Consider the following 26497-nt stretch of genomic DNA (forward strand, 5'->3'; position numbering starts at 1 on the left):
GTTTGTGAAATTCAAGAAAGCACATATATGTGGAAATTCTCAATCTTTTTCCTAGTCGACGTCTGCGTTTCTCTTTTAGAAACGCAAATAGTTTTCGGAAACCCTAACTTTATATAAGGAGCTATTTCTATCTCTCTCAAGGTAGTTAATCATCTATAAGTTTCTCTCTCTAGCCAGTTTATTTTTCTCATCATCTTTTTCTCATACTCTTCCGATTTCAATCTTTTCGGTAAGATCTCTCCACCCTATCTTAATCTATTATTACTAATTTCCAGCTTTGGGTTTTCTTTTGTTTATTTAGCAGCTCTAGAAATCTGTACTTGTATGTTTATGAATGAATTCTTTTGTGGATTTGATTTTTTTTTCTTTTCAATTTTGTTTTTTAGATCTTTTTAGTTGTTAAAGTTAGGTTTTTATGCTGTTACAAAGAAATTTCTGTGATAAATTAGGTTTAGAATCTGTACATTGTTATCGTCATATTAGATCTTGTAAGCTTTGAAGAGTTCTGTGGAAATTTCTGATTTTTTGACTTAAATTTGCTTGAAAGAGGAGGAAAATTAATTATTTTTTTGAAAATTTGCATAAAGGTACTTCCTTTAGTAGAATTCATCCGTTGTATAAATTTGGGGATTGTTTCATAATCTCGTAATTTTGATATTTTCATTGGTTAGATGTGCTTATTTGTATGCTAGATCTAGGGTGGTGACTGTTCACAAGGTTTTAGATTGAGTAAAGTGATATCTTTGATTTGGGATTCAAGGAGATTGCTTTAGAAGGCTTTTTGTCGGACAGCTTTAATAAAAGAGGGTTCTTACTGCATATTATCAGCATCCCAATGCATCGTCGCTGCCACTACTGTGTTATAACTTTATGTCCACCAACGTTGCACTTAAAGACACCACAGATGTAACACCCACGTCTCCTTCCTCTACCATCTCACTTGTTCACCATGGTCATTGGAATCACTACCATCCACTGTGTTATAAGTGCACGTCCACATCGTTTCACTTCTAGACCCCACCAATAGAACACTTCCTTCATTGCCACCACCCCCGCCTCACATTGACATGATTATCGGAATCACTACCATAACAACAACATCCACCATATTATTGTCTCTGTTTATGAATAAAAAAAATTGACCCTTTTTTCTTTGCAATGTGTTGTTATTAGTCAATACCTTTTGGTGTTAGGAGTACTTGATTTGGAAGTTGAAGGTCCCTTGTGCATTTAATCATATGTGTGTGTGTGTGTGTGTGCCAGTTTTTGCTTGTCCACGTATGTTATAAGATATTTGATGTGTTTAATGAACTTTATGCAGAAACTGTTGTGATTATTTTGTCACCATTGATGTGTTTAAGACCATCGTTTATCTAGTTTAAATCTTCAAAAGCTTACACTCCTTGAAATTGTGTTCAGCAATCATGGCAGGATTGGCACCCGAAGGAACGCAATTTGATGCTCGTCAGTATGATACTAAAATGAGTGCAATGTAAGTTTCTGAATCTGTATCTTGATTATGTTTTGCTCATTCCTTTAGTCTGTGCAAGTACTGACACTGAATTACCTCTTGCACTCCTATATGGACAATAGATTAACTTTTTTTTTTTGTATTTGTTGGAGCAGCCTCTCGACTGAAGGGCAAGATTTCTTTACCTCTTATGACGAGGTGCATGACAGCTTTGATGTTATGGGTTTGAACGAGAACCTTTTGAGGGGCATCTACGCATATGGTATTTTCATTCAATATCTTGAAGTTTTTTCTTCTAACTTTGCCTCGCCCCATGTAATGGTCAACCTCGTTGGATTGCCATTCCTTGGATGGATTTTTCTGTATTACATAGAATTTTCTCTTGTGACAATTGTTGTGCTTACTGTACCATCCTGTTTACTTGATTTACCGTAATTAATAACTGTCCCAAGCTCGTGCAGTAGAAACCCAAATGATAATTGAAATGTTACTTATTTTATCTTTTGATGTAAACACATCTTCTATGAGATATTGAGTTTATATTTTATTATCGTTTATAGGTTTTGAGAAACCTTCTGCTATTCAGCAGAGAGGTATTGTGCCCTTCTGCAAGGGACTTGATGTAATTCAACAGGCACAATCTGGGACAGGGAAAACTGCTACTTTCTGCTCTGGAATTCTTCAGCAACTGGATTATCAAGTGGTTGAATGCCAAGCTTTGGTTCTTGCTCCAACTCGTGAACTTGCACAACAAATTGAAAAAGTCATGCGTGCTCTCGGTGACTATCTTGGTGTGAAAGTCCATGCATGTGTTGGTGGAACCAGTGTCCGTGAGGATCAGCGCATTCTCTCCAGTGGTGTTCACGTTGTCGTTGGAACCCCTGGTCGTGTCTTTGACATGTTAAGAAGACAATCACTTCGCTCTGATTCCATCAAGATGTTTGTTTTGGATGAGGCTGATGAGATGCTTTCCCGAGGTTTCAAAGATCAGGTTCTCTCCTTAACCCTTAATCTTTCACAAATCTCTGCTTTTAATTGTTGTTGAAAGGTTACTGTTGCACACCTTTTTTGGAGCTTGTGATGTATTTTTCTGAAACCAACTTCTGTTTGCAGATCTATGATATCTTTCAGCTCCTTCCTTCAAAAGTTCAAGTTGGTGTGTTTTCTGCTACCATGCCACCCGAGGCTCTTGAGATCACAAGGAAGTTCATGGACAAGCCTGTGAGGATTCTTGTGAAACGTGATGAACTTACCCTCGAGGGTATAAAGCAATTCTACGTAAATGTCGAAAAAGAAGAATGGAAGCTTGAGACACTATGTGATCTCTACGAAACTTTGGCCATTACTCAGAGTGTCATTTTCGTCAACACCCGACGAAAGGTTGACTGGTTGACCGACAAAATGAGGAGCCGTGACCACACTGTCTCTGCTACTCACGGAGACATGGACCAGAACACTAGAGATATCATTATGCGTGAATTTCGATCTGGGTCCTCCCGTGTTCTCATCACCACTGATCTTCTAGCCCGTGGTATTGATGTCCAACAAGTTTCTCTTGTCATAAATTATGATCTTCCTACCCAGCCCGAAAATTATCTCCACCGTATCGGACGTACTGGTCGATTTGGAAGGAAGGGTGTCGCCATTAACTTTGTGACTCAAGATGACGAGAGAATGCTTTTTGATATCCAGAAGTTTTACAATGTGGTTGTCGAAGAACTTCCATCAAATGTCGCTGATCTTCTGTGAGTATGATGATGATGATGAAGAATGAAGGTGGTATCTTTCTTGCTTAATGGTGGTACTGAAACGGATTTTCCTGCTTAGAAAGGATTAACTATTTATCTTCTGCACTTTTCTTATGTGTCTAGTTTTTCTTACTTTTTAATTTAAACTTCACCTATCTTGTGGTATGGATTCCTGCACATTTTGCGACGAAACTCAGTTGATGTGGGTATCCATAGTTGCAAATTTTGTTGCCGGTAGAGTTTTTTTTTTTGATCTTTTAAGTGTTGGTCAATACCTAAGTGAGTGGTAGTCTGGATTTGTTGAGTTTAATATCTTGAATCTGTTTTGTCAATTTTCTATATTATTAAGAGAGAATCCTATGTAGAAAGGAATTCATGATTTTGATAATTATGGCAGGGCACTGGCCCCGTCTCTATCTCTACTCTCTAGATGATGAATCTCCCCTTTATTTGTTAAGGGTAAGAGAAATTCTAAATGACCTGATTTTGGGGGCTGACCTGAGGAAGCTGATGTGGTTGGTTTCAATTGGTCTGTCCACGACGAGAGAGGAATTACTTGACCAATTGGAATCTGTTAAAAATCGCCTTTCGGCCCGTAGGTCACTCTAAAAATATTAACGGCCCCTATTGGTCCTCGGAGAAATGACTTGACCAATTAGAGTTCGTTAAATCATCTTTAGCCCGTGAGCCTGACCAATTGGAGTTGGTTAAAGCACCTATCGGCCGGCAGCTACTAATTACAGATGAAAAGCCTGGTCAAATCACTATCTAAATGAAAAAAATGGTGGTCTTCCTTGTGATAAAATAATACATTCTCAACAATAAAAAGGAACAAACAAATGGAAATGTCCTTCTCAATGGGTCAAGAAATGTTTGGGTTTGTGAAAACGGATGGAAGAAAGATTTTGTTGATATAACCTTGAAAAAGAATGTGACTTGGTCTCTTAGACATCTTCCAAATTCCCAAGTTTATAACATTGACATGTTTTAAATAATAAATATCTAATAATCGTGAGTTGTCTTTTTGGTAGTGAATGATTCAAGTATACTAAAATGGGAGACCGTACTTATAACACAAGTGTGTACTTTCTCAAACGATGTCAAATTATAACATCTTAAACTTAACATTTCAAATTAAAAGTTACCAATATTATCTCTACTTCTATTGAATCTTCAATTGAAAAGAAAACTCTGCCATCATTGATTAGTGGATCAGAAAAAAAAAAATCTAGGTGACGAAACTTCATAATTACCCACTAAAACACAAAAACTACTAAATTTTGTGAACTATCAAATCTACTTATTCATATGTACAATATTAACATAAAATATAAAAAATTTTTAATTTACAAATTTTAGCATTCACAAAATATTTTTTGTATGACTATATTCATTCTTGCAAAAAACTATTAATTTACTGCATTAAACAAATATTTTACTGCAATAAAAAAATATCTTTAGATTTTTTATTTTTTTTAATCAATGCAATTTTATTTCTTTTGCAAAAAAAAAAAGATATTTCTAAACAAGCACTTTCACTAAATTCTTGAACTTAAAGAAGTAATCTTTATTACTCAACTAAATTGATAATTGATTTAGTTGACAGTTCAGAAACAACTGTGACAGTAAATTTTGATAAACCCCACAAGAGGGGGCACAACTAAGAAGCCATTAAAGAAACAACAAGTTGAGCTGTTCCCAATTCAGACAGAGAAGTTGAAGAAAAATCAAACCCAACTTCCCTTTCAGTGAAGAAAGAAACCTTTTAATCTTTTAAATTTCATGGATGAATTCAGATCTCAGTCATGTGGGGATGGAAGGAATCAGATAGAAATCTACAGTAATGGCGGATCAAGACCAACTTCTTCTATTCCACCAGAAAATGAGATGGGTAATAAAGATAATAACTTGAAGAAAGGTAAAAATGGTGGGTCTTCTTTAAAATCTTGGAGTTTTAATGATCCTGAATTGCAGAGAAAGAAAAGGGTTGCTAGTTATAAAGTTTATGCTGTTGAAGGAAAGATGAAAGGATCAATTAGGAAGAGTTTCAGATGGCTTAAAGATAGGTAATCCTATTATCTCAATTTCACTCATTATTTGTTTGTTAAAATTCCTGTGTGAAATTTGAATCTGATATCATCAAAATCTTTGATTATGGTGTATGGGTAGGTTATTGCTATCTTTGGTGATGATGGTTTAGATCTGTTTCTTTTGATCATATTTGGATTCATTGAGATGGTACCCTAATTGATCTTTATGACATGTTCCTGATGAAAATGTTGATTCTGTGATTTTATCAGCTTTTATTTGTGAATTTGAGTTGTTTCTGTGGTGGGATTTCAGATATTTCATTGCTGTTTTCTTGGCAATTGAAAATCTTGATTCTGTGATTTTATCAGCTTTTAGGTATTGGTGTTATTGAAAGCTTATCTTTTAGAGGGGGAATTATGGTTTAACTCCTATACTTTGATAAACTCTTTCACATCCCCCGGTTAACCATATTCAATCTTGGTTTTTCGTGAAGTTTTTCAGTCGTTTTCCATGTTAATTTCAGTCTATATTCGTAAGTAGCTAATGCACAATCTGTGTTAGAATCCGTTTAGAACCAAACTTCTTGCTCTTTATGTATCTAAAGTTCATGGAACAATTCTGAAATGTACATATATGTTTTCAAAAAGTGGCAGTGTCGATAGATTGTTGGTAGCTTTTCTTACCAACAAAACAATGTTTTGATAATTCCCATGCTAGTCTAAATATCTAGTTCGAGATAAAAATGTTCCTACAGAGTAAATTCACTTGCAAGTGTTGGTATTACGATTATTGTGCTTGTTGCAAGTTGAATAAGAAACCTCTAGAACTAATTTGTCATTGGGAAGCTAAACGTAGGATGTGCTGTTTTGTTGCTAAAGATTCTTGTTAGGTTTTCTCAGTTAGGACATTAGGTAACTAAACATACATGGCATTTAGAGAGAAGCAACTTAAGAAAATCGCAGTTCTCATTCACCAAAGATAGGTCTGGCCATCTGGGTATTGATAATTGACTATTAAAAGAAAATTTTAGGTGGGATTTTGTCTATCAAATAATTTTTTTGTCGGAACACAGATATCTCCCAAGCCTAAGTCGAGTACAACGGAACGCCCTCTCGATTTTACCTTCTTTGTTGTCTTTTTAGATTCTTTCTTCAATTTCTTTTCATATATGTATGGAACTTCTAAACTGCTTTTGTATAATAGTTGCATATCATTTTTCTTCCCATATAAACAGAAATCGCCATATAAACATGATAATAGTTTTAATGTTTCTATTCTTCTGCTTGAATCAGGTTTACAAAGTTGTTCTAAGGATCGAAGAAAGGAAGAACGAAAGATCAGGTGCTGCTTCGATGATTGTATAAACACAAACATAAACAACTCTCCTTTACTGCAGTTCCCTTTCTGTAGATCATCTTGTTGATTTGCACATTTTTTGCATTCAAAATATGCTTAAGAGTGATGCTAATATAGTTTTCAATCATGGATAAATTGTTTATTGAGCTCCTGAAGAGTTCATAACTAAATAATGAAGGATTCTTAAGTAGAATTTGGACCTTCTTGCAGACGGATATAGTCTATGAATTTTCACTTAGAATATTCCTTTTCTCCTTTCGTTCATTTCGCAGTGTGTAAGAGCCAATCGGCCAAGTATAATCCTTTTTGGCTATATATAACGGCATATCGCGTATATATACATATTAAATAAGCATGTTAGTGTCATGAAACACTATTTCCTGATATGCCCGAGAAGGTTAGAAAACCCTTACCAAGGGTCAATAACCTTTGGTTTGAGTGGTTACTAAATTGTTTTCCACCTTCTAGGTCAAGGGTTCGAGATACGGAGTCATACACTTTAAAGTATGCCGACCTTTTAGAAAAAATCCCTGCATTTGCATATGCAAGTTACATGAGATAGATAGAAAGTTGAAAAACCGTTCCCTCCAAGAAAAAGTAGAAAAAAATGATGGCTTCGCCCGGGTTCGAACCGGAGACCTTCAGTGTGTTAGACTGACGTGATAACCAACTACACCACGAAACCAGATGACAATTGTTTATAATAAAACATTAAAGAAGTAATTGGACCACAGTGTATCTCGCACCAACAAGCAGAAGAGAGACTGAAATACAAGATTGTGACAAAAGCTGTGGCTATTTTTCATTTTTCTAATAGTATAAGAACATCCCATCGACAGTGGAAATCACCAAATTTTGGTGATTTTCAGTGCCAACCCAACCCGACGGCACTGGAGATCACTAAATATGGTCGGTCACTGTTTTATATTTTGAAACCCCGAAACCATATTTCATTCATAAGTGATACAATCACAAATTTACAGTGATAAAATGTTATTCCTCTCGGCCAGATACTTGAGAGTTACATAAGTAAGTTCGCAAAACTTCGAATGTAAAGTGCTTCATGTATTGAGAGAAATTGACTAGACACTGACAAAGATAAGAAAGAAGAAAGATGAAAGGATCTTAAAGATCATAGATTAAGAGACCCTATAGGTAAACAAAATAATAGGAAAAAACTTAAAGAACCACCGTCGTTGTCACCGGAAAACCGAAGTCGTCACTGGAAAACCGTCTTCGTCAATGGAAAACCGAGCACCACCAAAAACTTGAATCCTTCTGCTTAGACCTCCAATTCTCCGACTCTGTCTCTCCATATATAACCTATAAGAATAATCTTCAATGAAGAAAACAATTTATCATTACTCATCATCGTCATCTTCTTCATCTGATGTTGAAGATCTCGAATCTATTCCTTCCGGTATGTATTGTATTTGGACATCAATAGTCAATCCTTCTTCATCATGAAGTGAGGCGAAACAATAACGATTAAAATCTGATTAATCGAAGTGAAAAAGGTCGATAATGTTAGTGCATCAATAATTTCTTCATCTTCTTCTTCATTAATAACTTCTTCATCAAATCGGATTAATAAAAAATCAATGCCGTCATAACATGTTATTCATTACTGGAAGAACAAATATATTGAAAGAAGGAAGGAGGAAAAATCTATGGTGGATAACAACTCGGAAAATCATTTTGGAGAAAGCAATTCTCTAACCGGTTACAAATCTGAGTTTTCCTCCGGCTTCATCCCACCAAAACGGTGGGATGGTGACCCCTCGTTTTTCAATTTATAATGGCCACCGCTTTGGGGAAAGCAGAAAAATTTTCGAGAAAGACGGCGCAAAACTAAAAAAACGCAAACAAACGCACCTCAGAAGTCGCCAGCATAACGCCGTCCTCCGGTGACTGGGGAGGCAGCCATGGCTTGTGAGGATTCTTTATGGTGTGCTGAAGGAAGGGTAGTGGAAGAATTCGTGATGGAACAACCAATTCCTCCATACTTGTTTGCTTTCGCAGTTGGGGAATTACGGTTTAGAGAAGTTAGACCAAGAGTTAGGGTTCATGCTGAACCAGTGCCAAGTGTTCTTGATTTAGCTGCAAGAGAATTTGCAGGAACAGAAGAGATGATTAGACAAGGAGAGAAACTATTTGGGGGATATGAGTGGGAAAGATTTGAATAGCTTGTTTTCCCTCCAAGTTTTCCTTATGAAGGAATGGAAAATCCAAGAATGGTGTTTTTAACACCTACTGTGATCAAAGGAGATGCAAGTGGTGCCCAGGTTGTTGCTCATGAACTTGCTCATAATTGGACTGGAAATTTGATCACCAACAAAACTAATGAAGATTTCTGGTTGAATGAGGTATGTCAAATAATTCCCAACTAGGGTTTTCTAAAACTCTTTAGGAATATGGATAGTTATTATATGGGTTAGAGAATTGTTGTCCTCTTCCGAAGTTGATGACATTTTGAAAAATAAAGATTGCTTGAAGCTAGATGAATTTGTTTATATGATTCGACTAGAATTGTTGAATCTTTTTAATTTATGCTATTTGAAAATTATGTGATTTCTAACAATTTTTACAAATGGGTGAGAGAGAAAGGGATGAAAAGAGAGAGAGAAAGAGATGAAGAGAGAGAGAAAGAGACGAAGAGAGAGAGAGAGAGTCGCCGGCGTTAATGGTAGAACTCGCTGGAATCCGGTGGAAGTCGTCGGAGTTCTAGTTGAAGTAGAGGAGAAGAAGAAAAAATAAAAAATTGAAAGGGTAATGTTTGGAGGAAACAAAAAAAGTTTGTTTTCACCCAAAACTCATTGTCCCGGAAACTTTGTTGATTTCCTCGAAACACTGGCCTTTATAATTCATCTTATTTTAAGTTGTTTGATCCTTTTTAGTCCCTTTACTCATTCGAATGTTTGTAAATGGTCCCCATAAAATATTTATATTTGGTCCACATAAAACAATAAAATGTCGTTATGATCTTAATTTGTAATTTAAGTCATATAATTCTAATTACTATTTTAATAAATTAATTTTTATTTTATTTTATTTTAAAAAATGAGTATTAAATATGACAAAAAGAACATGAAATTCGGCGTGATGAATAATGATTCGGTGGGACTTTTAGAATTTTGTCTTTAGGTTCAAAAATTTAAAAACACCATATAATTTGGTGAACGTTTCCTTTTTAGTGATTCTTTTGGTGCCAACCATTGGAGATGCTCTTAGCATACATGTGATTTGGGAGTGGCGAAGAAAATGCGAAAATGTTTGTGTGAACCCTGCCTAATGGCTAGACCCTCCATTCATTGTTCTCTTTATCTCTTCTGACCAAAATGTTTTTATCAGATTTTTCAACGAAATAGTTCTTCTAAGACTTTTTTCTTAAGAAACGATATCGTACTTAGAACAACATACACAACTTCGAATGAATGAAGAGATGGGAGAACACGGGTCCAACCCATACAAAGAGGGAGTAGAAAGAGAAAAAAATGCTTTCTAAAGTGAAAAGAAAAAGAGATGACTGAGAAATAATGGGAAAATAGAACATAATAGTTATTACTGTCAAGAAGTGATCAATAGGGAACGGGGAACCACAAAGATATCTATTTACATGGGCTTTAAACTCCTTAGGTTGACCTATAAGAGTTGATATAGGTCCTTAAAAGAGGCCGGATGTCATACCGTGCTCATTCAATTCATGAATCTTGACGTATCTTTACATGATCTCTTCATGATGTATAAATGCCTTGTAATGGCTCTCGTAATCCTTGTAAAAAAAAATAACAAAAAAAATATGCTCCCCTCTTAAGTAACTGTGTACTAGAAAGAATCAAACACCTTTATCATAATTCATTACATTAAAACAACACAATCTCCCTTCTGCAGTCAGTTCTGTTTTTCCATTACCATTCGAAAGTGTTTTTAATTTTTGAATCCACAGAAGAATTTGATTGAAATGGATAATAAACACTTGATAGTTGCAGAAGTACTAGAAATAATTCTTCTTACAAAAGTATCAGTTTACAAAGAGATAAGACAGATGAAATATGGAAGTAACACTAGAATAAGAACAAGGCTTACCTTGGCAAAACAATCTTCTTCTTCGGCCGAGTTTTCACTGCTCGAACTCTTTTATTAGCAGATGCCTTTCTAAATCCAGCAATACCTTGATTTCTCTAGATCACAGTTTGTCTCAGAAATAAACTCTGTGAAAACAACAATCACACTCCAACCCGCAAATAAAAGTAAAAGTCTTATGATTTACAAGAGAGAGAGATAGAGGGGATGGTGTAGATGTAGAGTGAGAAACTAATACTGCAGTCTCTCCTCGTCGAAATTCAGAGACTCGATACCCTTCAGAGTTGACTCGTAGTTCTTTGACAACATCCTACCGGAAGATGTATGCTTTGAATCAGAAGAGACAACATTCAAACTTCTCTGCCCACTTAAAGCCTTGCGCATAGCACTTGAGCTCCCTTCAGTGGTTCGAGGACGAGTTGGATCAGACTCACTACCAACCAATGCATCACGACTGCTGGAAACAGCAGGACGTCTTGATGAGCCACCAGTAGATCTTCCCAAAAAGTTTGAGCCAGATAACTGAATAGTGACAAGAATTTTCAATCAGTCAACTAAATCTACCAAGATGTTCATTGATGATCATATTCACATAAAAAAGATAGTGTTATTACTTTCACTCTACACAATATTCATACACCTTTTAACTTTTTCCCTATTTTCCCGTGCCTACCAGATAGTCAATATACTCATGTCAGACGACTTATCAGTCGCTTCAGCGCGTATAATGTGAGATCCAGTAATAACATGGTAGTACTTGTATACAATTGTCCTAAGCGTATACAATGAACTCCAGATTGACTTTTTTTTGTAAAATATAATATATGGTAGATCAGGACGTAATAATTTGTAAGTATAAGTAAGACGTGATAACTAAGACAGTAAGATGCATCTGTTAACTAGCTTTTCTGCCATTCACCATACCACACACCCTGTACCAATGTCAGATACTGATGCTAGCAGACTCCATGTTAGATAGCTTAACCTAATTACTTAATGGAAGAAAGAATTCACGAGCTTCGTTCACGGTAACTTGCTACTTGACATTAGGAAACATGTTCTTTTCATGAGCATCAATTAGTAAATATTATAGCAAAAACATACTGTTTCTCCACTCATAATTCTTGTCATTTCAACCAAAATAACGTACCATGGGGTCTCTAGTCTCATTTGTTACAGGACTTTTTTGCTTAGATAAACTTCCTGCATTTACACCATGAGTTGTGACTCTCCTACGAGAAGGATCTGTTGAAGACCAACCTGTTTGTTTTCCTTCTTCACCTGATACAGTGATCAGAGACAGCACCAACATTATGTTTAGACCCGGAGCATGGTAAGAACAACAAAATCATTTATTTTTTAGGATATCAAGAAAAGTACTGTCAGAGGCCAAAATAATGAACTTCTATTAATGCTCTCAAATTGATAATGAGCTAGTACCCGAGATGAAAATTTACATTCACTTGTACATGTGAGAAGAGAAAATGAACCGACAAAAGAAACAGATATGAAATTAAACTACCTGCTTGTCTGCCAACATTGGCAACAGGTGGAGCCACAGCAGCACTTGGCCCAGCCAATGGAGCCTAAAATAAAAAATAAGGAATGTTCAGACACTTATAGTCTGGAAGAAAAAGAAAAATGTATCGAGCTATAACACTTACAATAGCACGTGAAGGGGGAGTAGAAATCTGTGATTGCTGATACTTCAGAATCGTCCAGTCGAAGACATAATCAAACTGAAAACCTGCAAAAAGGAAGACCACATGAGGCTATAGCCTTTCCCACCTAATACTGCCCATACGAGAAATACATAACTACATAAACTCAAACCTTCACGAATAAAGAGATCACGAAATATTCTTTTCAAATAGGCATAATCTGGCTTATCATCGAACCGTAATGAACGGCAGTAGTGGAAATATGATGCAAATTCTGTAGGATATCCACGACATAAAGCCTGAGGAGAAAGTAATGAGACTCAGTTATCTAAAATGTGCCCATTATGAAATGTAAAACATACTGGGTGAGCATAAGTCTTATCGAACTTTGATTACCTCGATAGATGTGGAAACTTTCTTTTCGCTGATTTTTTCATATTTCTGTTTCTTAGTTCCTGCTTTAAGTCCTTGCCAGGGAAGACTACAAAGTGGAGGATACAAAAGTCAAATAAGTTGAAGAAATAGAAATGATAGAGACAAGAAGCACAAGATTAGCGGGCATCTACCTTCCTCTTAGGAAATACATAAGAACATATCCCAGAGATTCTAAATCGTCCCTCCGGCTTTGTTCTACAAATTTTGGAGACGAGTCAGGAAAGAATGCAGATGATACAATAGTATGAAGTCAAATGGTCCCCTTTAAGTAACTGAAACTGTAGGGGTTCACAGCGCAAGATAATAAAAAGCGTAGGAAATGATATTGTTGTAAGAAGTCTAGGATAAGTATGTATCCTAAGACTAAACTACTCACCAATGCCCAGGTGAGTATTCATGCTCGCATAACGTGCAGTTCCAGTCAGGTTCTTATTTTCCCTGCAGTACTTGCAAAAAAAATTGTAAATTATATTTTAAGTGCTACAGAGTAACGGAGAAGAGAGGCGTTATTTTTTAAATTTGTAAATTTTCTTTTAAGTGCTACAGACAGAAGAGAGACGTTATTTACGTGCCACACAAGGAATGAAACTTCCCGAAATTTCACCGAAATTTCACGAAACGTTTCCTAAAATGAGATTAGGTGCACGAAATAACACTTACAACCATTTCCTGCATAGTTTCCACCGACATGATCAAAATTTCCACCGAAGTTGTGGGAAATATCTAAATTTCCACCGACATGATGGAAATTTCGACCGACATAGTAGAGGTCTAGCAAAAAAATCAGAGAAACTAATACTAGAAAAATATCCATTTCTTCGTCTTTTTCATCTTCATTTCTCTTAGATCTTTTTTGATTTTTATGTTATGTTTTCCATGGTTTTTAAATCTATTTGAATGGTTTACGACTTGACTTAACTGCCTAAATTGATTTTATCTTGGTAACACCTCTAATATAACTGCGTAATTGACGATACCTTCTCAAACTAACATAGTTTGTTAATTATTATTAGTAAGAATGTTATCTTTTGGGTGTTATAGCTAAAAAATTATTCAATTTACCCCCGGAAGTAACTGTGTAATTGTTAATACTCCCTAAACTAATAGATAATGTAAACATCATTTTTATGCTTCATTATGGTTTAATAATCTTGTTATACATAATTGCATCATATTTCTATCATTTCTGTAGATTTGTAAGATTTCCACACTGACCGAAACATTTCTACGAAACGTTTCCACTTTTGGACCGACCGAAATTTCCACCGAAACCGAAATTTCATTCCTTGGTGCCACATAGAACCTATTTTGAGTGATAGTTGATGCCTTTTGTCCACTAGCACGTCTTTTTAGATGATAGGTTAGAGCAGGTATAAAAAAATAAAAGAGGACTTCTGGATTCTTCTCACCGATATCTTTCAACAAGTCTAGGATAACCTCATACTAAAACTTCCTCTTGCTTTCTTTATAGTATGCAAAAATAACATATACTTTCAAATTAAGAGTTTAAACTTGGTTTTGAGTAGTCCAAATTACTAAAATACTGGAATGTAATCAGGATTTGCACATAAGAGCACAACCAGAATTAAATTCAAGTTTTCAAGCTACGCACCTATAAGGAATATGTTGGTGTGTAGAAGTATCTCTGTACTTCTTAGCGAGACCAAAATCAATGGCATAGACCTAGTCAGAAGAGCAAAACCAAATTATACACCATAAATAAATAAATAAAATTATAAATCATGAGAAAGAAACTATGGGACTAAGTGTTCATGGGAAAAACCTGATTTGCACGCCTCCCGAGCCCCATTAGGAAGTTGTCCGGCTTGATATCTCGATGTAGAAAAGATTTGGCATGAATAAATTCAACTCGATTAATCTGAATATAATAAGAGAAATCCAGAATGAGGTCTTTGAAACAGAAGAAATATGAGAAGAAATGATGCAAAGTACCTACCATCTGATCTGCAAGCATCAAAACAGACTTTAGAGACAGTTTCCTACTGCAGAAGTTGAATAAATCTTCAAGACTGGGACCAAGTAAATCCATTACAAGAACGTTATAGTCTCCTTCAACACCAAACCATCTAACATTTGGAATACCAGCTGCCAAAGTAGAAAAGAAATTTCAAGAACACAAGATGCTAATTGGGACAAGAAAATAGCTTGTATCATATGAAAATATAAACATATGAAAAAAGTAGTGATCATTACTTCCTCCTTGTAGAAGTCTATATAACTTCGATTCGTATAACAATTGAGGGTGCTTTGTCTTTACATTTTCCTGAAAAGAAAACAATTTCATAGTCGTCAGATAAGGATGGTATCTAATACCCACACGAAAGAGCAACTAATGCAAACATATGTTATATTTAGAGAAAGCTATCACTATTCATTGTACAATGTATGTCGATGCAGTGACACACTTGACGACACCAAACAAATAGAAGAAAAGTTTTGACAGTGACCAACGTAAACGATATATGCTGATGCAAATATATAGAGAAGCATGTTATCCCAGAAAACCAAATCTAAACTGATTTGAGTGACCATAACTGGTAGGTACCAGCAAATCAAAAGGAAAACTTCTACTTTTCCAAAAAAACAAACAAACAACAAATATAAAACTTACAATCTTAAATACAAGTTAATTGACTAAGAAACAAGTACCCAAATCTCAGAGATTCTAAATCTAATTCTTCTGTTTACTCTGTCCACATATGCTAGACTCTACCACATGTATATGCATGGTCATCTTCCATTGTATTGTACCATACTTTTGATCATTGTATTGTACCATACTTGGTATGGTAACCAGATACCTAACGGAGTAGACGTTCCTCCACGCCGGAGAGTCCAGGTTCACTAAGATACACTCCTGTTTTTATCTTCATAAGGTCATCTAATGTTGTTATCTTCTTCTTGGGATTATACACAAACGCAAACACACATACACACATACCAAACACACCAAACACACAGTACATTCTGCAAGAAATTAAATTTCCAACAATGATACCAATATCCTAATCTTATAGTATAATAGAGACCCTCTATAACTACAATAAATTGGAATGGAAGATTTCCACGAGTCATTAAACGAGATTATTTTTCCCCTAATTTGTATTTATGGTCATAACTCAACAAGGATAACTTAATTTGATAAGAAATGAGGATTTTTACTGATACAAAAAATTTAGAACAATTGTACAACAAATACCATTTTTACGAGGAATTGATCAAAATAGTCATAATTACAAATCCGCATTTTGCAAATTCAGTTCTTTAAACATATGCACTTAATAATGGGATGCCTGTAGCAAAAATAATTAATAATTCATGATTCAGGAGTCATGACTGACACAACTCGACGAAAATTAGATAAAATATCCATGTGGACTCATAGACAACAAGTACCCATATCTTAATATTGAAAAAAAAAGTAGAACAGAAGCTGGAAAAATCACACAATACATAACCTAATGGGCTAATTGAAGAACCCTAATAACATATACACATCAAAGAATTTCTCAAATAAAAAAAAGTTCGGATTTTTATATGAATGGGAACAATAAATATTAATTGAAAAGATACTTACAAGCTTAATAGCAACTTCTTCATTCGTTTGAATATTAGTACCTGTTAAAACAAACCCATTTTCATTAATCAATCTGACATTCAAAAAATGCAAACAAAAGCTAATAACGAAATCAATTCAATAAAAAAAAAATGAACAAACCTAAATAGATCTCCCCAAACGATCCGCTACCGATCTTACGACCAAGGCGAAATTTGTTACCGACACGAGGTTCCATCACAAAAGGACTCAAAAAATCAAAATTAAAAATCGAATCCCTAACTTGAAATACTAACCCTAATCTATCTAACCCTAAAACAAATCAAAATGAACAGGAAAGTTTGAGTTGGTGTAACCTAGAAAACAATCCGAAATTAATAACATTACACGGTCGATTCCCATTTTACATCGACTCAAATACAAGATTGAGGGAGAAATTGAAACAAATAGAAGACAAAAATGAAGCGTTTAGAGTGATAGAAAAATTAGAGTTTGAAAATGGAAGGAGAGAAAGATTGAAAGAGAGATCTAGGGTTTTGGGTATCTACGAAAAAGAGAAGTTTTGGATGAAGAAGAGGGTAGAGAGAGAAAAACGAAGAGAGAGAGAGAGAGTCATGGGACCATCTTCTATCGTCAAATAAAACCACTTGATCTGTTTTCAAGCGGACTTTCATAAAAGAACGGAGGATATTATACTTTGGGTTATTTTCTGCCCCCTCAATTGAGATTAACTTCATCCACCATCTCCTGGTTCAGTGGTTTGACGCTTCACACACACTCGAAGGTTCCAGGTTCGATCTCACGAAAAAGTATAGATCCAAAATTTATGAAAATTGAGTATAAATAAATAGAACTGGATTAATTAGGGTTTAGGCCCCTAGAACGCAAATCTTTAGTACTATCTTACCCTCCGCCCGACTACCATGCTCTTAGGCAGAGCATAGAGCTTAAGGTGTTGGGTTACTTTCCGCAAACTTTCCTACTACTTCTTTGACCAGAGCATGGCTTAGGGACGAAACTAATTCAGATCCACCTTTTCGCTTTCTTTTAGGAAGAGCAGAGCTCAAGGTGACAAGATCACTCCAACAATCCTTCTTACCCTGTTTTTTTGCCAAAGAAGGGATCAGGGGCAGAGATACTCGAATTCACCTATTTGTTTACGTTTAATCCAGAGCAGGGTTCAAGGTATCTAGGGGACCAGTATTGACCTTCCAACAATCTCTCTAGCAAGAGTTGGGCTAAGGTAGTATAGCTACGTCAGATTCACCCGTTAGTAACTCTACTAAGGGTTTGCTCGTGTGCATGTGGGCGTTGGTACATATGAACCTCGTCAGTTTGTTGACTTCTTGACAGGTCAAAGCTGACCAATATTTTCCTCAGCATGAGTCTCCCCATTCCTTGGCGGAATGAAGAGAGGCTAATGAGTATAAGAACTCAAAGAATCGTCGCCACCTGTAAAGACATTAATTTCTCTTGAGGTAATAAACGTACCTTTGGCAGAACAATGAGTTGTGATATGTCTTAATACCTCATTTATTGGCAAGGGACACAGGTTTCGTGATCAAAACTTTTGTATGTCGGGTTGCTTTGGTTAGTTTCTCTAATATCTTAGAATCAATCATGTATATATGTTATGATCTGGACTAGCCATGATGTCTAATATGATTTGAGTATTGTAGTATATACCAATCAAATCCAGGTGAGACACACTGGGCTGCGACTAAAACATCCTTAAGTATCTACAAATAACTAAGGATTGTGTCTTAGTATGTGGAGGAGGGGAAAGTGGTCTTATTGTTGATGGTCTTGTTGATGCGAGCTTCCAGACGGATAAGGATGATTTCAGATTTTAATCTTGTTTCTTCTTCCATTGGATGGGGGAGCAATGAGTTGAAAGAGTTTGAAGCAAAACACTATCTAGATTCTACAATTGAAGTAGAGTACCTTATAGCTTTGGAAGCAAACCACGAGAGAATTTGGATAAAAAAGTTAATCGTTGAACTTGATGTAATTCCTAACATCGAGAGAGAGAGAGAGAGAAAAGTGGTCCTTTACTGTGACAATAATGATATCGTCGTTCAAGCTATTTTGTTTTCTGGATAGCTGAAGATGCAATTTATGTTCATTTAGCTGCTCAATAAGCACAATGAATTACGAACAAAAGGGTCACCGGCATGCGATGCTTTGAGTTTTGGTTGAGACTTATTTTGATCAATAGAAATAGTCTCAAACTTTCCTTTAAATTCTCTTTTAGTTTCTTCCTAATTCCTTTGACCGTGGCCGTTGTCATCAACACACTAAGAATCTGTCGCCGGTAGTATGTTGCACTAAGTTTTTGGGTGAAACATTTACAAAATTTATGTAGATAACAAGAAAAATTCTTTAACATAATATAACAACATAATTCAATATTTTTGAGAAGATCTCTCTGGTTACAAGTTTTTTCACCTATTTGTGTCATGTAAGGAGAAATTTGTTGTCTTTGTTTGGGCAAAAACTGGAGGAATAAAAGAGAAACCAAAAGTATCACTAATTGAATAAAAATAGTAGTTGTTAATTAGATTGGAAGATAACATCTTCCTCCATTGAAACAACATAAATATCTAGAGACACAATCAATATACTCAATAAGAACCCAATACGAAGAAAAAATAAGAGAATAAATGATCTATTTTGATGATAGTTGAAAATGGTAGTAGTTGAAGTTAAGACAACGGAGAACCAAGAAAATATTGGCCATGGAGTATTAGGTATAAAGAAGAAAAATTAGCAAGAGACAAAACTTAATTTTTCAAAATTTTGTCGAGTTTATTATGTTTTTAATCTCTCTAAATGTTATTTAATTTTGAATTTCTAAAAATAGCTCCCAACAACAATTTGGTACAAGAAAACATTGTAATTTTGTACTATGACTCCCCATGAAAAGAACATAATTCCCCTTGCAAGAGAGGCCATAAAAAAAAGAGAGAGAAATCAACTACCATTTTTACACAATCTGCAACTCATCAAGATTTATATAAATATTGTACTACAGAACAACTTTAGACACTTCTGTAAAAATGGGATTCAAACAACACTCACCCCACCCCAAGTAAATACAAACACACTGGTATATATCAATTGAAGTAAAAGAAGAAAAAAGAAATAAAATTATGAAAACTAAAAGGCAAACAAAATCAATGCTAACTAGAGAGTAAGTGTTTTAAGCAAACTAACTCGCCCTATTAGGAAATCGGTATTATATTTTACACAACTAAGGCTGAATTTTTCTTATGTAATCTTCCTCTCAATTGTCTGATCTTAGCATCTACTCTGGCAGTAAACCCTATATTTGTTTTTTGTCTTGCTTTCGATCTTTCCCTTCTCCACATATGTTGATCTTCGACATCTTTCTTATAATATTTGATTTCTTGAATAATATGGTGATCCATGGGATTAAATGATCTTTGGAAAGAAATGTAAGCTAGGTAAGGGAAAGTACAAGCAACAATCACCAGAAGTGTCGAAGCCCAGTAAATGGGTGCCGGAGCTAAAGCTTCGACGAGGATTTTGTAACCATTACCAGAGATTGTTGATAGACCATAAAGTAGGAGGAATACATACCAAGTGCAGATACTACCCCAGACGAAGACGTGTTGAATCCACGTAAAATGGCTCATAGTGAGAGCGATTTGGCAGTTGACTGTCCAAATTATGCACGTAAACATTGTTGTTCCTACAGCTGCCATGTCAGCGGTTTGACCTCCACTCCGGAAAGCTTGATCATAGAAGATGTGTATGTTGAGGAAGAAGATGATGAGAGAAGAATATAGACCATTGCCAATCCATCCAAGTATTCTATACCAGTCGAAGAACAAGTTTTTCGGGCCTTGCTGATAAAGTGCTGGGAACTGCAACAAAGTCGAGAAAAAAGACAATGAAGAAAAATATTACAGATTTAGCTTGAAAGAAAGAAGGGAATTTCGGTTATCTGCAACGTGGGTCAAGAAGATTCCACCATGTGATAAGTGGGCCAACTTTGTCATCGTTGTTTGTCATTTAAGAACGATTGAACTCTAAGAAATTACATGGTTGGATCTTCTTGACCTAAGTTAATGCGGGTCACCAAATTCGAGCTCTAAAAATGGGTGGATGTTGATTCAGAGTACTAATGCTTTGACAAACCTGTAAGCAGACTTCAGAAGAGACATCTTGCTCGAAAACCCCGAGTGAGATGACAGGTAATGAGGTGAGAATGACATTGAACAGTAGCATGTACCAATCATCATATACTGATTGCCCCGAAAAACCAGTGTAAGCTTCGAAGTAGAGGAGGGTGAGCCCAAAAGCTATGTTCTTGTAGAAGAAATAACAAACCTGATTGAATTTGATGAGATTTAAAGAGTAAGTATATATTGGTTCAAGGCAAAGCATATAAGTTCATAGCTGACAACAAACGAATATGTTAGGAAAGATGGGAATTTTAAATTCTTACCATCTGGGCAATCCTTTTATAACACCAGTGCCCATGAACAACTAGAAGCCTCTCCAAATATCGAAACTGAGATATGGAAAAATCACTAGCCATCACAGCCTGCAAGGGAAAAAATAGTGAGTTCCAAAGCAACAGTATGTTTTCAAGACGCAGATATATATGGAATTCAGGCTTCATCAGGATAGAGAACCTCTCCTCTGGTTGAGCAAATAACTTAAGATACTCGAAAAAAACTTTAGCAAAAGTAAATACACGAAATAAATGTCGTCCGTAGACCGTAAAAGATCATCTAAGAGTCACGTTGTCCCCCCAAAAAGAAGTAGTCGGTTTGTCCCCATTTTCAAGAGATAGATGCGATTTGGAAAGGTATTTTTACCTGCATTCCTTCTACCCCACTGATGCCAACACCAATGTCTGCCTCCTGAATCATGCCAACATCATTTGCTCCATCACCAATTGCTAGGGTAGTTTTTCCGGTTCCTTCTTTTACCAATCTCGTTACCTAATTAACGTACCAAGTGAAGAATGCATATTAAGCTATTGATTTTAATAATATCATTTATCTAACAGTTATCGAGCGAATGATGATTGCCATCTGAAAGAGGTTAAGCTAATCCTACCAGTGCTTTCTGTTTAGGGGACACCCTGCAGCAAATGACAGATGCACAATCGACTGCTAAACTCAAGAACTGATATTTCATTTCATCCTCTAATGCATAAGCTAGAGTCTTCCCATCGATAATTAAGGCAAAAGCAGCATGAGGGTCCTTTTCTAGTTTGATCATTTGTGACCCATTGGTAATTTGCATCAGAACGTTTTCTCTCACAGCCTGCTCAGAAACCAAAGTCAGACACAGAGTTACATGTGGAATTGAAAATTATACAACAATCACACAATTAATACTTGTAAACAGTCACTTTTGTTAACAGCTCAAACTTGTAGATATGGAGGGTGGTCCAACATCCCAATAATTACCTTCTTGGCATCTTGGGCTAACAAGTCTGAATTCATTGTTGTTATGCATATCTGTCTCATTCCTTGCCGAAGTAGACTGCACGCAAATCTGTATACATAAACAGGCACTTCATATTTGTGATACAACAAATATTGCACAGCCATTAAGTGTTGATAGTTTAAATGCTTTTGAAATTTGAAAAAGACTGACCCTATGTTGATTGCGGTTTCCATCTTATCTCCTGTCAGAACCCAAATCTTAAGACCAGCTTGTGCCAACTTATCTATGCATCGAGGCACCTAAAATAAAAAACAAAATCGGGATGTCAAAAAACGTAAGATTTCATTATCGAAAACTGGTGCTAAGCAGCAACAAACACTTACTCCTGTTTGTAATTTGTCCTCTACTGCAGTTGCACCTACAAGGATCAAATCCTTTTCCATTAAATCCGCTGTTCGCTCAAGCATGGTCTCTCTTTCGGCACCAATAGTAGTCTTTGCTTTCTGAAATTCAGTATTCCAAGCAACATATTCCGACTCTTCAAGTTTCTTATATGCAACTGCCAAGGTTCGCAACCCTGCTTCTCCGTATTCATTCAGATGTCTATTTGTATCTTCCTCGTATACTTTCCCATTTTTGGCTAATCGTTCAAATATGATGCTGAAATGTTGATTAAGTTTTGTCAGTTCTTGACTGGAAAAAACATCCGTGTTTATTTAAGCTAGTTGAAACAAAATGGTTTGTCAAAAGGGATTAAGGAGAATGCTTAAGACTATGACTCGTGAATGGTGATCGGTGAGAAAACTCAGAATTTGTCTGCGAGGATGATATCCATAGAGGACTTCATCACATAAAAGCTTTTGGTTAACATCTCGACCTACGGAGATTCTTTTTTTTTTTGGTAAGTAGGTGGATGTGCCTCCTCCAGGATTGGGTAAGTGCGAATCTCCAGCCAAGTTTTTAAAGCCTTAGAAGTTCTCTTCTCTGCCAGTGATTTAGATTTCTTTTATATGGAACTACAAGGGAGTTTCTTTGAGAAAAACAGAAAAGAGACATTCCTCGTGAATAATCAATTCTTTTATATGCATAGATAAATAGAAATATGAATATATCTCAGACCTGTCAGCACCTTTGCAGAGAAGAAGAATCTGACCATCTTCATCTTGTACAATCACAGACATTCGCTTCCGTTTGCTACTGAACTCCAATAAATTGAGAATTTTGTATTCCCTGAACATGTTTAAGCAGAAGTGAAGTCAAAACTCAATACTATAGGCAAACTTCAGAAAACAAAAAGTGATTGAATCCTAACCTTTCTAGTGGATGTGAAGAAGAATATCTTTCTCTGATAACAACGGTACTTTGGGTTCTTTTACAGAATTCAAATCCAAATTCTCTAGCAGCAACCAGAAAAGCTCCTTCATCTGGTGATTCTGCTTCATAGTTAAAACTTCCAGTTATCTCATTTAGTTCCGGTATTGCCGTTTGACAAAGTGCTAGTATTCTGAAAAATAACATAATGATTTTTGCATTTGGCTCTTTTAACCAATTCCCATCCATGAGGCGGCTGTCCTCAAAACTGAATCCTTTTATATTAGGTTTATGTTGATCTCTAGAGGTAATTATCCTATGTAGTTCAATTTCTGAAGCTTGAAAATCACTTCCTCTGATCTCCCATGAATCTCGTGCCCTATAAGTAGGTGTTGCAGTTTCTGAATTCTGATCATTAGCCATGTGTTTTGCTGCAGCAATTTCGACTTCACTGGCACGAACACCATAGGAAACTCCGGCAATAGAACATTTGAGAAAATCCATCTGATTACATGTTAAAGTACCCGTTTTATCTGATAGAATTGTATCAACCTGGCCTAGCTCCTCATTCAAGTTCGATGTTCTTGCTTGTGCTGTATGCCCAGACTCTTCATCATACATGTGAAGGTCTTTATTAATGAATGAAGCTTGCAAGACTTTCACGACCTCAATCGAGACATAGAGAGAGATGGGAATCAAATATCCATACAGAATCAGAGCCGTGATCAGATGCAAAATTCCGGATGTGACAGGTTTTGATGGATTATAAGAACTTGAGGTACTCTGAGGTTGCAAATACCACGAGTCTCGGTACCCCCACTTTATTTTCGCTGCAAAACCTATCGAACTTATCACTGATATCAAAACAAGAACTGCAAAAAGGAAATAGATAACATGATCCATTTTCTTTTCAATTGTACTCCTTTTTGAAGGGGATTTTGTTGAATTCTGCATGACTTTGCTATCATGGCCCGTGAAAATCACTACTCCATATACATAACCAGTGTTTCTTAGCTTCGAGTCTCTGAGAAGAATTTGAGTTGGGTCAAGAGCATAGACTTGACGTTCATATTCGAGATTACCAACAAAAGTGTATAGGTTAGGATTTGGATCTTCACATCGGATGGTCCCCGTATAATCCTTGAAAGCTACATCATCATCTAATGGCAAGGTTACCTCCAAGGACCTCTTAACCTTTAGATTTGTCTCACCATCTAAATTCATAGTCTCAACATAGCAAATCCCATCATCATAGCTTGAAGACAATAAAAGCAAATCTGCTGGAAAAAATTGATCTTTCTCCACCTTCACCACATCTCCCACCCGAATTCTCTGCCATGGCTTATAACCAAACTCACCACCTCCTTTATGGGTACTTACTTTTCGGCTATTAACCTTCACATCTTGCATAAATCTACGCCAATCCTCCAAAGCTTCCTTAGCCATACTTAGTCCCACAACAAATGCCAAAGGTGCAATCATACTCACAGGAGAAAACGGTGAAACGGCCGTTACTGATAAACTTGCAGCCATGAGGAAGTATATATTAGCAACACGCCTAAACTGCTCAAAAATTGCCTTGGGAAGGAATGTGATAATGTTGTATTTCGTTGTTGATATCCCATTTGTGGGGTATTTGAGAGGCTTTTTCCGATGAAGGCGAGGTTGGTTACAATAGACAACCCGCGAGAAACCTGGACCCTGAAGCGAATTCGGTCCATCGGGTTGTAAAACGTCAGGCCTGAAGCAAGAGAAACTGTAGAGGTTGCTAAAACGAAGTTTCCCCCTCTTCCTGCCTGCACGCGCCATCTTTTAGGGTTTTCAATTCAGGTTGACCATCTCATCATGTCATCACAAGCATCAATCTGAAAGTCCAACTCCTATATTAAACACCATACAGAAACAGAGTTCTTGCTATATGATCTCCCTCATACACTATGAATTCCAAGTAGTACTTCTTACAAAATACAATCTGAAAAATCACCCAACCCTAAACTTTATCAAATTTGATCAATCAAACTTATTATGAACAAGTTGCTTATTATCAAGAAATTGAATGTTATTAAACAAGTTCCTTAATTTTGTAACATTTTCCACTTCCTACCCAGATCTGAAAAAAACTACAAAAAATAGTCAAAGAAAATGAAAAGGGTATTCAAAATTTTCCTAGAGAAAACAAACCCATATTTCAGATCATCACTTCAACCATTCACTATCAAGAATCAAAACCTTTAAAAGCAAAAGAAATTGCCTAAACTAAACAAAGAATCAAACTAAAATGATTCCCAAATTTCAAACTTAAACATACCCAAAACAAATTTTTGATTCTTCATACTTAAGTAACCAAACAAAATCTAAATATAGCAAAAGATCAGCTCAGTAACAGCTATGAACATCCAAATTACTTTATAAGAAAATGAGGGAGCTGTAAAGTGTACCTTGAAATCAGAAAAAAGTTCAAAGTCAATTTTTGAACTATTTCAAGAATCAAATCACCAATACAGAAGCTTCTTATTATCAGATCAAATTATCTTCAAAGATCAAGTGAGAGAAATAGGGTTTTTCAGCGGTTTCTTGTTGTTTCTCTCTCTCTCTAAACTCTTTCTCTCTCTAAATTCTTTCTCTGTCTGAACAGCATTCCCCGGTCCGTCGTCGGTTGCAAGTAATATTTTTTTACAAATTTTTTTAAGTTTTATTATATACTTAATAAAACTTTTCTTTGTTTATCGTCTTAATTTTAATTAATATTTATTTAATAACTTACTAGTAGTTTTGAAAAAACTTGAAATTATTTTGTTTTATGATGTTTGCTAAGTCATAACATTCTTTAGATGAGCTGGCTAGATTGGCACCACATTAGTCTTACATGGCAAGTCTTTCTTTTTCAAACATGAATATGAATGAATATATCTCTTGGCCTTGATTGACTTGTAAGTGTCTAAGGTTAACCTTATGATAGATTCTCTACCCTAGTTTAGATTCAAGGGTTGAATAGTCTAACTAGTTTGCGTGTTTTTAGGTATGGAGGTATAAAACGTGTTCAGCGGGCACAGACAATTCTATGATATCGATTGTTGGAGATAAATTCGATAGATTCAATTTAAGTCATTGAAGATAAATTTTGGAAATATAATTTCAATTCTTTGAGTTAAGATGTAATCTCAAACTTTAAAGATAAATTTGGAAGGTGTAATCTCAACCTTTAAAGATAAGTTTAAGATATGTAATCTTATTCATTAAAAGAATATATTCTAAAAGTGATATCCTCATATCTTATTATAGAGATATATAGATAATAGAATTGTTGTACAAGTAATTCTAACTTATTTATGTTTTTTGCTCACCATAAGCGTCTTGGGTTTTAGCTTTTTGTGTCTGAGTTAAGATTAAAATA

At 35.7% G+C, this 26497-nt stretch overlaps 4 protein-coding genes and 1 non-coding gene across 8 annotated transcripts; 2 read left to right on the forward strand and 3 right to left on the reverse strand.

Annotated features, from left to right (window-relative positions):
• Positions 1-3551, forward strand: LOC147539195 (eukaryotic initiation factor 4A-14-like). Of its 3 annotated transcripts, none has more exons than XM_086638991.1 (5): positions 1-229; positions 1420-1492; positions 1627-1733; positions 2032-2462; positions 2585-3551. In XM_086638991.1, exons 2-5 carry the CDS (start codon positions 1425-1427, stop codon positions 3218-3220), a joined length of 1242 nt encoding a protein of 413 aa, XP_086495117.1. In that variant the 5' UTR covers positions 1-229; positions 1420-1424; the 3' UTR covers positions 3221-3551. The 3 variants fall into 3 exon arrangements, with proteins under 3 accessions (XP_086495117.1, XP_086495119.1, XP_086495118.1); XM_086638993.1 differs by having other exon boundaries at positions 1-159; XM_086638992.1 differs by having other exon boundaries at positions 4-141.
• Positions 3552-5001: 1450 nt separating this feature from the next.
• On the forward strand, positions 5002-5641 carry LOC147539196 (uncharacterized). Its single transcript, XM_086643085.1, has 2 exons — positions 5002-5285; positions 5563-5641. The coding sequence occupies exons 1-2, from the start codon at positions 5002-5004 to the stop codon at positions 5639-5641; spliced, it is 363 nt and encodes a 120-aa protein (XP_086499211.1).
• A 1576-nt stretch (positions 5642-7217) lies between these two features.
• Positions 7218-7291, reverse strand: TRNAV-AAC (transfer RNA valine (anticodon AAC)). Its single transcript has one exon. It is a non-coding gene; the product is annotated as a tRNA-Val (tRNA).
• A 3159-nt stretch (positions 7292-10450) lies between these two features.
• Positions 10451-17343, reverse strand: LOC147539198 (casein kinase 1-like protein 1). The gene is made up of 14 exons (XM_086642093.1): positions 16525-17343; positions 16384-16424; positions 15000-15069; positions 14743-14891; positions 14569-14664; positions 14398-14468; positions 13162-13223; positions 12917-12980; positions 12747-12831; positions 12523-12649; positions 12354-12436; positions 12212-12275; positions 11840-11970; positions 10451-11211 (listed from the first exon to the last, which is right to left on the reverse strand). Exons 1-14 carry the CDS (start codon positions 16598-16600, stop codon positions 10921-10923), a joined length of 1410 nt encoding a protein of 469 aa, XP_086498219.1. The 5' UTR covers positions 16601-17343; the 3' UTR covers positions 10451-10920.
• A 2002-nt stretch (positions 17344-19345) lies between these two features.
• On the reverse strand, positions 19346-25936 carry LOC147539199 (putative phospholipid-transporting ATPase 4). 2 transcript variants are annotated; one of them, XM_086643785.1, is made up of 11 exons: positions 25542-25936; positions 23105-25075; positions 22912-23022; positions 22176-22452; positions 22003-22091; positions 21813-21900; positions 21457-21666; positions 21213-21338; positions 20837-20935; positions 20527-20718; positions 19346-20252 (listed from the first exon to the last, which is right to left on the reverse strand). In XM_086643785.1, the coding sequence occupies exons 2-11, from the start codon at positions 24910-24912 to the stop codon at positions 19608-19610; spliced, it is 3645 nt and encodes a 1214-aa protein (XP_086499911.1). In that variant the 5' UTR covers positions 24913-25075; positions 25542-25936; the 3' UTR covers positions 19346-19607. The 2 variants fall into 2 exon arrangements, with proteins under 2 accessions (XP_086499911.1, XP_086499912.1); XM_086643786.1 differs by having other exon boundaries at positions 23105-24968; positions 25542-25893.
• Between the last annotated feature and the right edge of the window lie 561 nt (positions 25937-26497).

The sequence above is a fragment of the Eschscholzia californica genome, unplaced genomic scaffold, assembly GCF_041429995.1.
Source record: "Eschscholzia californica isolate CP2 unplaced genomic scaffold, dmEscCali1.0.p SCAF_5, whole genome shotgun sequence".
NCBI lineage: Eukaryota > Viridiplantae > Streptophyta > Magnoliopsida > Ranunculales > Papaveraceae > Eschscholzia > Eschscholzia californica.